This window comes from Epinephelus moara, chromosome 4, assembly GCF_006386435.1.
Source record: "Epinephelus moara isolate mb chromosome 4, YSFRI_EMoa_1.0, whole genome shotgun sequence".
Classification (NCBI taxonomy): domain Eukaryota; kingdom Metazoa; phylum Chordata; class Actinopteri; order Perciformes; family Serranidae; genus Epinephelus; species Epinephelus moara.
The window spans coordinates 19545659-19557715 of NC_065509.1; the positions used below are offsets into that span (position 1 = coordinate 19545659).

The 12057-nt window shown below is 41.3% G+C and overlaps 2 protein-coding genes across 2 annotated transcripts in view; both read left to right on the forward strand.

Moving 5' to 3' along the window:
- The first annotated feature begins 703 nt into the window (after positions 1 to 703).
- Positions 704 to 8910, forward strand: slu7 (SLU7 homolog, splicing factor). Its single transcript, XM_050042939.1, has 15 exons — positions 704 to 852; positions 1141 to 1297; positions 3402 to 3555; positions 3644 to 3724; positions 3853 to 4017; positions 4151 to 4216; positions 4329 to 4460; positions 4666 to 4763; positions 4849 to 4916; positions 6435 to 6574; positions 6689 to 6850; positions 6936 to 7037; positions 7148 to 7225; positions 8036 to 8152; positions 8263 to 8910. The coding sequence occupies exons 2-15, from the start codon at positions 1149 to 1151 to the stop codon at positions 8440 to 8442; spliced, it is 1692 nt and encodes a 563-aa protein (XP_049898896.1). The 5' UTR covers positions 704 to 852; positions 1141 to 1148; the 3' UTR covers positions 8443 to 8910.
- A 1121-nt stretch (positions 8911 to 10031) lies between these two features.
- The window catches only part of c1qtnf2 (C1q and TNF related 2), a 5228-nt gene continuing 3202 nt past the window's right edge, over positions 10032 to 12057 (forward strand). The window contains exons 1-2 of the mRNA XM_050042951.1: positions 10032 to 10842; positions 11185 to 11442. Of these exons, the coding sequence (XP_049898908.1) occupies positions 10815 to 10842; positions 11185 to 11442 (286 nt within the window). The 5' untranslated portion in view covers positions 10032 to 10814. The remainder of the gene's footprint in view (positions 10843 to 11184; positions 11443 to 12057) is intronic.

Sequence of the window (12057 nt, forward strand, 5' to 3'; positions counted from 1 at the left end):
ACATAAGCCTGAAAGTTAAATTAAAAACGTCACAAAACAGATGGGTAGACAAGATCCCAACTTGGGGCCTTTATGAGAGTTGGTTCTGTGCTTTTGTGTTGCATATTCCTAAACAAAATTTCAGTTCATTAGTGCAAACAAGAGGAAACGTAGGAGGCCTGGAGCTTTTGTGGCTCCTTGAGTTCTAGTTGCCCACTTTGCACTGTTGGCAGGTCAATGTGTGCTTGTGCCCCCATGTTATTGGTGTAAATGGAGCATAATTTACATTTCAGAGGCATTGTGGAAAAGTTAAATAATATCTGCCATGTACCACACAGGAAAAAGTATGGTTAACATTACACGATGATGTAAATAACAGTGTGCAGGTTAATTTATTTGTAACTGGGTAGTTTGCAGTAGATGATGTATCCATCTTGACACATTTTACAAACAATACAGACATGATAACAGCGCTCAAGGATCCTACAATCACTAAACCACTAAAGTAAAACAAAATAAAGAATGTTAAATGGATAAATAAATGAACGTTGCTTCTATATATGCAGTGTGGCTACGACTTGTTCACTGGCTGCTGGAACAAAGCTGTTTTTACACCGCTTTGTCCTGCTGGTGAGGCGGTGCATCGTGATGTGGCCACTAGATGCCGCTCTTTCCAGCAGTGACATCACATTTATGATTCCACCACCATAGAAGAAGAAATGACGTGACGTCGCTGCAGTTGACGTAAAATGGCGACTATCGTGTGTTAGTCTAAACCTGTCCAAAACATAACGGACAAACTCAAACACGGAGCGAGTTGGATAGAAAACTAAGGAAACATCAACCGCTTTGGTATTGTTGGATCTCAATAAGGTAAGCAAGTTACCTATTTAATCAGTTCATAAGAGATAAAAATACTTTTTAAACGTGCAAGTCAGTCAGCTGGTAAACAGCTAACGTTGGGTTAGCTAACGTGAGAGTGACGTTAGCTTCTGTGTTAACTTTAATAACGTTAATTGTCAACTCTCATTCCTGGGTGAGCATTAGCAAGACAAAGGGAACTATACGGGAGTACATTCAGGACAGATATGTTTCCACTCAACACTTGGCTGTGTCACACGGCTGCACTGAAAGCATAATAAATTGTATTCCTGTTGGCAGGTACAGCCATGGCCGAGCAGACTAAGGCCAGCACGGAGGGGATCGTGGGCCTGGATGAGCCCAAGAAGATGACCAGGGAGGACTGGAGAAAGAAGAAGGAGCTGGAGGAGCAGAGGAAGCTTGGAAACGCTCCTGCTGAGGTGGACGAGGAGGGGAAGTAAGTTTATGTTTGCACAGAGAGGGACATTAGAGTGTCTGATAAAAAAAAAAAGCTCCAGCTCTAAAACCTGTTAGTACCTGGGCATTTAAAGGGTCTAACCAGAAGTGACAAGTGAATTAATACCATTTCTCAAAAATATAATCAGTGATTTAGTATTGCAGTTCCATTAGTGTGCAGATATTAGATACTATTTTCATGCTTAAACTGTAATTATTTTATTTAAAAATAAATATAACAAGGCCATAACATGACAGCAGCAACTTTTCTTGCCTTGGTTAGTAGCAGAAAACAGGAGAATGACTTCAGTAAACATTAACAATAAGAGAGAGCAAGAAAGCACTGCAGGCAGCGGTGTATCAATACTGTGGAAAAGGAGAATTGAAACGGTTTCAAATATTGAGAATCTATATGTATCAATAAATACATATTTTTAACAACACTGCTACCTAATTTGTTGCACCTCCTTAATCACTGGATATTAATTTTCAGTTGATAGCATTAGACATTCCCTGCGTGGAAATGTCACACTCATTTCACATAGGATTTATCATAATCACTGCATCTGACTTATATTGATAGTGTTCATCATTCAAGTGATAATTATGACAACGAAACTCAGATTTTTGGAAAGCCCAAAAGTCCAACTCTGCCCGTAAAGATGGATTCGGTGATTCTGCAGAAAGATGGGTAGTATTTGAACTCAATGCCCAAACGAATATACCCCTCCTGTCAGATCTCCTTCAGAACCTCTGTGTTATCGTCCATCTCGCTCCCACTGCATTTGTCTTTCTACAACCATGGCCTGTCCTCTGTCCTGTGCACGAACATAGTATGATAGTGTACTCACAAAACGTACAGCTAGTTTATAGTGAGATTTTCGCTGAATTTGGTAAAAGGTGTGTTGGATTAGAATCGCAGACTCCACCTTTTAATAACACGGAAGTTCTTTAAAACTAAACAAACATGGATGCCTCACAAGCCAAAGTCCATTATTCAAGGATATTACATCCAAATGAATATTTTTGACCCTTGCAACTCTGCCATCATACAGCCATCTTGAGTTGGTGCACATTGGGGGTGTAAATCACAAGTTTCATTACAATACTATATTACATTGATTCCTAGGCAACAATACAATATTTACTGATATCGCAAAGTCTGCCACGATATAATGATTCAATTTAGCGGCCTGAGATTGATATGAGACAATATCAACAAATATCCTCATTGTCTTTCTCCTGGCTGCTTACCATTATCTGCCTGGCACTAAGCTGCTAGCTCTGTTTGAGTGTTTAGTAAGAAGGTGTGTTTGGACTGAAATGGTGACACAGACATGATATGGAAAAGTCAGAATAAAGGTTCATCTTAAAGATGACGACATGTATTAATGTTTTCACTTTGCATCGATGATAATGCATTGTTGATCACTGAATCTATATGTCGATCCATATCGGTGTACCATTACACCCCTAGTGATCACCCACAAGATGTAAACATGGGAATCTTTCTCCTCTTTACCACCCTTCCCATCTGACATTGTTACGTTCCTGATTATTCCCGGAGGATGAGGGGAGTTAAAAAGGAGCAAGACAAATGGGAATATATGTATATACAAAAGTTAAGATTTTTTTTTTTTTTTAATAAAGATGAATAAATAAATATAGGCACACAAAAGTCTTCAAAACATTAACTAAACAAAGCAATTCTAAATCAGCAGGTTACCTTCCAATCCAAATAAAAAGACACAACACAAGCAACATGTTTTAGATTAGATAACCAACTCTGGTACACCACAATTTGAGTATTATCAAACTGCAACCAACATACAGCATTAAAGCTGGCAGACTGGCCCACTGGCACCAGCTTTTCGTCTCTTCAGGCATGAATGAAATTGTCTTCATGTCTGCAGTTTGTAACACAGGCTGTCTGTTATAGGTTTGTAGTCTCCAAGCTGAAGGTGAGATAGTTCTCTATGTTATTTTCTCTGACATGACGGAGTTCCTCCAAAGCCAAACGTGCCCCTTTTTATCGTCATATTTACAATCAGGCTTCTGTTGTAATATTAACGTGATCAACATGTGCTGCTTCCTTTCTTTTCCAGGGACATTAACCCTCACATCCCACAGTACATTTCATCAGTGCCTTGGTACATCGACCCATCCAAAAGACCCACTTTAAAGCATCAGAGACCACAGAGTGAGAAAGAGCCACAATTTTCAGCCATTGGAGAGTGGTACAAGAGAGGAGTGCAAGAGGTGAGGGGGACGTCAATGAGCTATCTTCATACAGCCATTCCAAATTAACTTAAATGTTGAAAGCTCTTTTTTTTTCTTCTCCAAACAGACTTCAGTTGTCACAAAATATCGTAAGGGAGCTTGTGAAAACTGTGGTGCCATGACACACAAGAAGAAAGACTGCTTGGAGGTAAAATCGATAAAGCCATCTTTCATCTTCCAGTAGAGATGGACTTTAACTCTTTTCTAATCCATTAAGAGAACGTTATATTTGTTACAAATAACGTTAACCTCTGATCTTCACCTTTCTGTCATCAGCGACCCAGAAAGGTTGGTGCGAAATTCACAGGCACCGGCATAGCTCCAGATGAACACAATCAGATAACGCTTGACTTAGACTATGATGGGAAGCGAGATCGCTGGAACGGGTATGATCCTGAGGAACATCAGCGCATCGTGGAAGAGTACGCCAAAGTAGATCTGGTAAGCAGACCAGAGGAGTCTTAAGATTGTTTACTTTATTGAGGAAAAGAAAAACAAACTTTGGTGTCATTATAACTGTGATGTCTCCTTCTTGTTTACCTCATGAATCTGACTTTTTGTTTCTGACTCTCAGGCCAAGAGGACACTGAAGGCACAGAAGCTTCAGGATGAGTTGGCCTCTGGAAAACTTGACCAGGCTGTAAGTGTCTATCACAATAACAATGGATTGCACTGCTGTATCATTTAAGAGATAACAGGAAGTCTCTTGTTTAGAAGACTAACATTTAAGTCTTTGAATCATTTCTCTTCAGGAGCGGGAACATGACAGTGAGGATGAGGATGAAGATAAATATGCAGATGACATCGACATGCCTGGTCAGAACTTTGACTCCAAGAGACGAATCACTGTTAGGAATCTGCGTATCAGAGAAGACACGGCCAAAGTAAGAGGCACATCTGGAAACACAGGCCTGTTGCACATGCTCAACTATTTTAGTCCTAGCTGTCTAACTGAGACGATACTTCTACGTACCATGTTTGGTTGCCTATAATGTCCACTGTTCCAGCCTTTGATTTAAGAGAGAGGTGAGGCTCTCTTACTAACTCACAGACACCCAATAATCGGGACTTCTCGTCTGTTTCTCACAGTACTTGAGGAATTTGGATCCGAATTCAGCATATTATGATCCAAAGACTCGAGCTATGAGAGAGAATCCGTATTCCAACACTGGCATGAATCCAGACGAGTAAGTTGTTGCTACTATTTTCCCAATGCCTCAAAAAGTACCATTGCTGACACTGAAATAATTCTTACACTGTTTTGTCTGACAGGGTGGGCTATGCTGGAGACAACTTTGCTCGCTACAGTGGGGACACAATCACCATGGCTCAAACACAGTGTAAGCCAACAGGGTATTTTTCATCCCTGATACTGCAAAGTCAGAGTTATAGGATTTTTTTTGTTTCTCTAACTATTAGGGGTGTAACATTAGACAAAAGTCACAGTTCGGTTTATGCCCCATTTTAGGAGTGATGGTTTGGTGCGAATTCAGTGCAGCGGGGATAAAGACAAATGCATACAGATATGTTTGTTTTTTAAAATAATATAGACAGTGGTCAAAGTTTCAAAGAGACAAAATCCTCTAGCTGGGGACTGAGATCGCATTTTGCCCACTGGCAACTTTGCTAAACTATTCTCATATAAAAATAAGAAACATTTCTTTATTAAACTGTGCAAACATTTTGGAAAAAAAACAAATGAAACGCATCTTTTATGCCATGAAACTTAAATACTAAAACAAATAGAATGATGAAGAATAAAACTTGTTCATTAGGAGGAGTGTTTCAGTTAGTTTTTCAGTAACCCAAACATTTACCATCCTGGTGATAGGCACAGCTGGGTGATGCCGTCAAATGTGTGTTAGCATGTTGGATGTGTTTCCATTCTCATGCTCCAGAGTCATGAAGAAACACATACACACCGTCCTCGTCTTATAACGTTACAAAACTCTCTCTCTGTTGCTGTTGTAGCAACAGACTTCAATGTTTCTTTTACGCTCGCCATAGTGCGACTGAGTCCCACGCTAATCAGCTTGTTGTGCTAAGCTTAGCATCTGTTGCTAACGCCGTATGGCTAAAAGTTTGCAGGCAGAACTTGTGCTTGTGAACTTTGGTTCCACATTACACGCGTTAATCTACATGTCGTATATTCTGGACCGTGACAGTTTGGTACGAATACACAAACTGTTGCAACCCCACCAAGTATTTTTCACTACTGCAGTGATAAGAGAGTTACAGTCTCTGCTGGGATTACTGATACATCAGTGATGTAAAAGCACTGTTGGTAGCATCACAGCCTCTATGTTGCAGTTAAGTTTTTTTCTCAACCAATGTGGCGTTTTACATCACAGCTGCAAATGTGCATGTGCTGTCACAAGTCAAGTGGTTACAGTTGTTGTGTGCGTGACTCACATGGCCACAAAACCTGATTTGAGCAAGATCAAGAAAGGGAATAATGTACAGATATGAAAAGCAGATGCAAACAATAAATAAATCCAGCATTACCTGAGACTATAACATCGGCGATATTTGGATTGAAGGCTACTCTGAGAAGGTAAAGCCTGCCCCAACCGATGGTTACTACTTTTATGTTGAAAAGTTAAATCCTGTAATGACTTTAAAGATATACCAAGCAAAATGCAAAATAATCAAGATGGTAAATGTTACGGAAACTGTTCTAATATATCATGATAAATATGAGATGAGACACCAAAAGCAGGATTGATCAGTTTTGTCATGGTTAAATCTGATAAATTCTCCGGACGGACCACACGAATGACATCTCCTCTCAAACAGGTATGTAGCAGGTATTTGTGCTGTACCATGTGAATAATAGTCAATGCTTCATCTTGTGACAGTGTTTGCCTGGGAGGCCTACGAGAGAGGCTCTGAGGTGCATCTGCAGGCCGACCCCACTAAGCTGGAGCTGCTGCACCGGTCCTTCAAGGTCAAGAAGGAGGACTTTAAAGAGAAACAGAGGGACAGCATTCTACACAAGGTACACAGCTGACAGCTGTTTATGCGTCTCTTAGCCCCAGATTGATGCATAAGTATTCAAACTGGCTGAATACTTCACTGATGATGTTTGTGCTTTTGTGTGTGTGACAATCAGTATGGAGGTGAAGAGCACTTGGATGCACCGCCACGGGAGCTGCTCTTGGCTCAGACAGAAGACTACGTGGAGTACTCTCGTCACGGTGCTGTTCTGAAGGGGCTCGAGAAGGCTGTGGCTCGCTCCAAGTACGAGGAGGATGTGCTCATCAACAACCACACTGTAAGGACGGCTGAATACGCTGCGGAAAAACACCTTGTTGTATTTTGTGGCATTTTGTGCTCTAAAACAGTTCTCCTGTCTTTAGTGTATTTGGGGCTCTTACTGGAAGGATGGCCTCTGGGGATACAAGTGCTGTCACTCCATGGTCAAACAGAGTTACTGCACAGGAGAGACTGGAATTGGAATTGTAAGTGAATGTATAAAAGAGTTCAGATGCTCTGTTTGATACACACGGTACATGAGGTTTTTTAGCTTTTGTGACTTACATTCTGTTTTTGTTTCCCTCATAACCTGAAGAACAACTCAGACTGTGTTCCATTCGAAGAGGGACTGAAGGAGCCACAGGAGGAAGAAGAGCCCAAGACTCTGCTGGAAGTAAGTGACACTGAAAAGAACATTTTTAACAGTTCAGGCTGATGATCATATTTGTGTTTTTGCTGGCGGTGTAAATGTAGTTCTGATTGTATAGGGGGTGGGAATCTCAAGGCACCTCATGATTCGATTCTGTTTCAGAGGGCTATGATGTGATTATTAAACAATTTTCAATGCACATTGATGGAAAAAAATTGTGTATGTGATTTTGTTTTCTCACTGTGTGACAACTTGCTACGTTTACAGCATAAACTTTTTTACACAGGGGCCATGCCATAGGGCCACTTTTAAGTCCCACTCTTTAAGCCTTTGCGTTTTTACACAGAACCAAATGACAGCAACATCACGCCACCCCAGTGTGTGATTTTAGACCACATGCTGACACCACAGAGGCAAAAGAGGCATGACTAGCATGACATGTAACACAACAGCTTCGGCCTCTAGCATGAGTGACAGTGCCTTATAAACAGTAACAATGGCATTAACGTGGCAATAGCAATCATTTACTGTCCCTATTGTTTGTGGGTTGGCCGATCTCATCTTCTGCTCGGAGGGTCAGGGGCTCCTGGACCTCATTGTCTCCCCAATTTGCAGACACTTTCGGCAGCTGTTCTGCAGTGTATGAACTGCACTGGATTTCCTTATCACAGTGACAACCAGTCTTTCTGTCATTGTTGTCACTATGCTGCATTTCTATCAACTACGACCATCTGGTCACATTGTGATGCATTAATTGCCGATTTAAAAAAAAAAAAAAAAAATTCCTCTACCCATACATTGTATGGTAATCGTGTCACTGTTTTTAATCCCCAGATGCATCGAGAGAAGATGAAAGAGAAGAAGAAGAAAAAGAAGAGCAAGAAGAACAAGAAGCACGGCTCTGACAGCGATTCAGAAGATGAAGAGAAGAAGAAGGAGAAGCTGAAGAAGGTAAAGTTATTTTTGTGCTTTAGATGGCAGAAAGTGGTTCTGTGTTCATCTGTATCTCTGGCGTGGCTGATTTCTCTGTGACTGACCTCCAACCTGCTTCGTGTTCACAGGCACTGGAAGCAGAGGACAAGCGGGCCAAGCATTTTGAGGCAATAATGCAGATAGATGAGAGGAAGAGGCCGTACAACAGCTTGCAGGAAGTAAAGGCGCCCACTGAGGAGGAGATGGAGGCCTTCCGCATGAAACGCTGTCGGCCAGATGATCCCATGGCTTCCTTCCTAGGACAGTGACCTGCTGACTCCTCGAACTCTCCCTAAGGACTCTTACCAGAGCTGCTGCTCGGTGAAAAAAAACATTTCTGACCGAAAAACTCAACTTTGATTTTATAAACATACAGCAGAAGGCTTCTGTTTGGTTACTAACGTGGAAGAAACTGTGTACAAGGTTTTGTTAATTTAATTTTTAACTTTTTTTTTTGTTTTAACATAAAGATGGCGTCAGTAATTCTGGAGAAAGATTGTTGATATTTGATCTAAACACCCAGCAGAAACACCCCTCCTGTCAGTGCTCTGTCATTGCTTCTTCAGAGGCATCACTCTGGCTCACACTGCCTTTCTCTTGATACATCCACGGCCTTTTCATGTCCTGTGCAGGGGCACCAACACTCATTTGGCTAGAATACTATGTATGTCGGTCTGAGCCACCATGAGCCAGGACTGTGTATGAACACCAAAACTTTTTTTTTTTTTTTTTTTTTTAAACAGTGTTCCCTCTGGACTGAAAGCTGGAGATATTCACCAAATTTTATAAAAAAAAAATGTAATGTATTAGAATAGCTGGCTGCACCTTTAGGCCCTGATCACTCAGAAAGCATTGTAGTAGCTGGAGGCGCCTTTTTGTAATTGAAGGTTTTTGCTCGTGTTTTTTGCGTTGTGACACGCCTCACGTGTCTGTGCTCTAGGCACCAGGCATTTTTGCTTTTGGTCATCTTTTTTCCCATTGTCCAATCAGATGATTTTAGGGGTGGGCCTTCTGCTGCAGTCACGACAACAAGTTAACAGTTGGTTACCAAAGGAGGAGGAACTGGTGGTAGCGATTGCTGGTTACCCAGAGCTATACGGCCTGAGGATAGACAGCAGGTTGTCAAGCTGCCCCTGAGTCATCCTAAAATATGCCTGAAAACGGCCATAATCTTGCCGAAGCTCCTGGACCAACTGGTGGTACTACCCGTGATCCACCCTCTTTTTTAGGGTCTCATGTACCCACACAGATCTCTGTTTCCCTGTGACCGACACACTATCTGCTGACAGCCTCTCACCCTCAACCAGAGCTACAGCAAGTACCCTCTGCCTCAACATTTTAGGAACTAGATACTAATTACTGGGGGAAAAAAAAGGTAGATTGATGTCATGGGTAGGTTTGTACAAGGACGTGATGGGGTGGTTGCCTGGCAACAATAAGAAGGCACCACAAGCTTTTTTTTTTTTTTTTTTTTTAAACTAGTGGCATTCAATATATTTTTAAAAAAAAAAGGCAGTGCAGTGCCTCTTGCATTTTGCAACCTGCAAAACTCTTCCTGTGTTATCGGGGCCTTAAACAATTTTACGTTAAATAAAGTGTAAATATTACAGCTTTCTTAGGTTTGGGAGCCTCGCTCAGTCTCAGCAGTAATTTGAGAAGCGTAACTTCTTTTAGTGGGATTAATGCATCATTTTTATAATAAAACACTGCGTATTTGTCTGAATACTTTGTCCTGTGTGAAAAGTTTTTATTTTCCATACATTGATCAGCATTAACATCAACTGTTGTCCCTTGGCCAAATCTAGAAGTTAACTCTCCTGCAGTGTTTTGGAGATTTCTGGCTTTTGGTGATGAATACTTTTTCCCCACTGTCACACAATGTAAATATTATTCCAACTCATTTTCATTCTATGACAGTGACTGTCTACAGTACAGGATGTGCAGGTCTGTTACAAACTGAATTTTGTGTGATTGCATCTTTTTTGTTGTTGCTAATAGTTTTCCATAGAAACCTGCAACACAACAACCACTTTTGTAATTTCTGTTCACATGTTTCCAGTTAAAGATGAATACAGTAGATCTCTAAACACGAGGCACTGCCTCTCCCAGCAGCTGGAACGTTTTTATTGGTCTCTGGGCTCTTGGCTCTGCATCACAGCAATAAACACAAACACATCTGGTATTATTCACTGTGCATTTTATACACTTCTATACTGCAGACCACCATGTTGTTCTGTTTGGTCTGGCGCATTAAAAATCCTTTTCTGGACTATTTAAAATACACAAAGTTGTAACTTGATCATAATTATAAAACCTAGATGGCTTTGCGCTTTACAATGTATCATGTCTGTTATATAACATCCTATTTTCCCACAGAGTTTGTGAACAAGTGATGCGTCACCACTTCAGCTGTGCACCACTGCTGCACTGACTTGAATGTAATGACATCAGGGTGAAAGTATTCGCTGGCAGTGTAGGCTACTTGCTAAACAGGGTGGATGTTATGGACTATGATTCACTGGGCTGCACATTTCTCTGCAGCTCTTCTCTTGAAGAATGCTATCTCACCCGATTATTGGAAAATCATGTAGGAGAGGTTGTGTAGTCTGGTGCAGAAAAAGGACTTGGATAGAGCTGAAAAATGCCCATGGGTCATAGTTTCTCAACCGGTGAGTTCTTTCGCTCAGTTTTTGAAATGTCCGATACACTCCCTTTGCAAAAACATGCTGTAAGCGACATTCTTTGCTTTGAGTTTTTCGTGCATTGTTAATGTGTCATATTTCTCATTAAGCACTGAGTCATAGCATGAAACTGACATCATTAGGGTAATAACTGTCTTTTCATCTGATTAAAGCTGTAGATAGTTTGCATGTACTCTGACACCACTCTCCAGTACAGTCTTTTGGGCAGATTGAATGTTTTTGGTTGAACTTTGAATCATATGATTGCGACTAACTCACAAAATTAAAACATTTATTGTTTTTCCCCCTCGTCTTCTCGTGGCTCCACAGTGACCATCATGCTCCAGATATGTGTGATGATGTGTTTGCTGTCAGTTGTCTTCTCTCAATCAACACATTCCTTGCCCAAGAAAGGTCGCAACATCACCATCCACTCCTCACAGCTGGTCTGCAGCATTCCAGGCCCAGCAGGGCCTGCTGGTAACCCCGGAGCCCCTGGATCTCCAGGGGCCATGGGCCCCATGGGGCCCCCTGGGAAGGATGGCCCGGATGGGAAGGATGGAGAGAAGGGACAAAAGGGAGCAGCAGGTAGTTATTGACTTACTCTCTTATACTGTAATGCCAACCCTTTCTCTTTGGTGTTCTGGAGACCCTGGGCCCTCTTTCACCGCTTAAACATACTTTGTATCGTCCTATCAGCTTGATACTTGATGACATCACAGTTTTATGACAGCTGCTTATAAACATTATTTTAAACTGATGATATGTTGAAGAAATCCACTACAGAGAGACATGACTTCTGTTTGGGCTTTTTGGTTAAATATCTATGATTGGTGTTCACAGTAGTTTATACACAGCATCACTTCTCTCCATTCCCAAATCTATATATCCATCAAGTCTATTTGGGTTTCTGTGATTGGAGTTTCAAAACAGATTTTAAGGGTCGTCCATCAGGGAGTTCGCCCTCTCTGGTGACCATGAGTGGATTATAAGACAATGAAGGCCCCATCACATCTATAAGAGCAGGACACAAAGTCTTAAAGGACAACTTCGGTATTTTTCAACCTGGGCTCTATTTCCCCATGTGTATGTGTGCGTATGATTCATGGGTACCACTCGTTCTAAAATTGGTTCCGTATTGAGGCGCGAAACGAGCTAAAACAGTAATGGGGGCAAATGCGTCCCGTATAAAAGTGCTTTTTT

What these genes read in the sequence shown, in the direction of transcription:
- slu7 (XM_050042939.1), top strand. Translation starts at nt 1,149, where the DNA reads ATGGCCGAGCAGACTAAGGCCAGCACGGAGGGGATCGTGGGCCTGGAT. An exon ending in GAGGTGGACGAGGAGGGGAA is followed by an intron (nt 1,298 to 3,401) that starts GTAAGTTTATGT and finishes TTTCTTTTCCAG; the next exon opens with GGACATTAACCCTCACATCC. An exon ending in AGAAGGAGAAGCTGAAGAAG is followed by an intron (nt 8,153 to 8,262) that starts GTAAAGTTATTT and finishes TCGTGTTCACAG; the next exon opens with GCACTGGAAGCAGAGGACAA.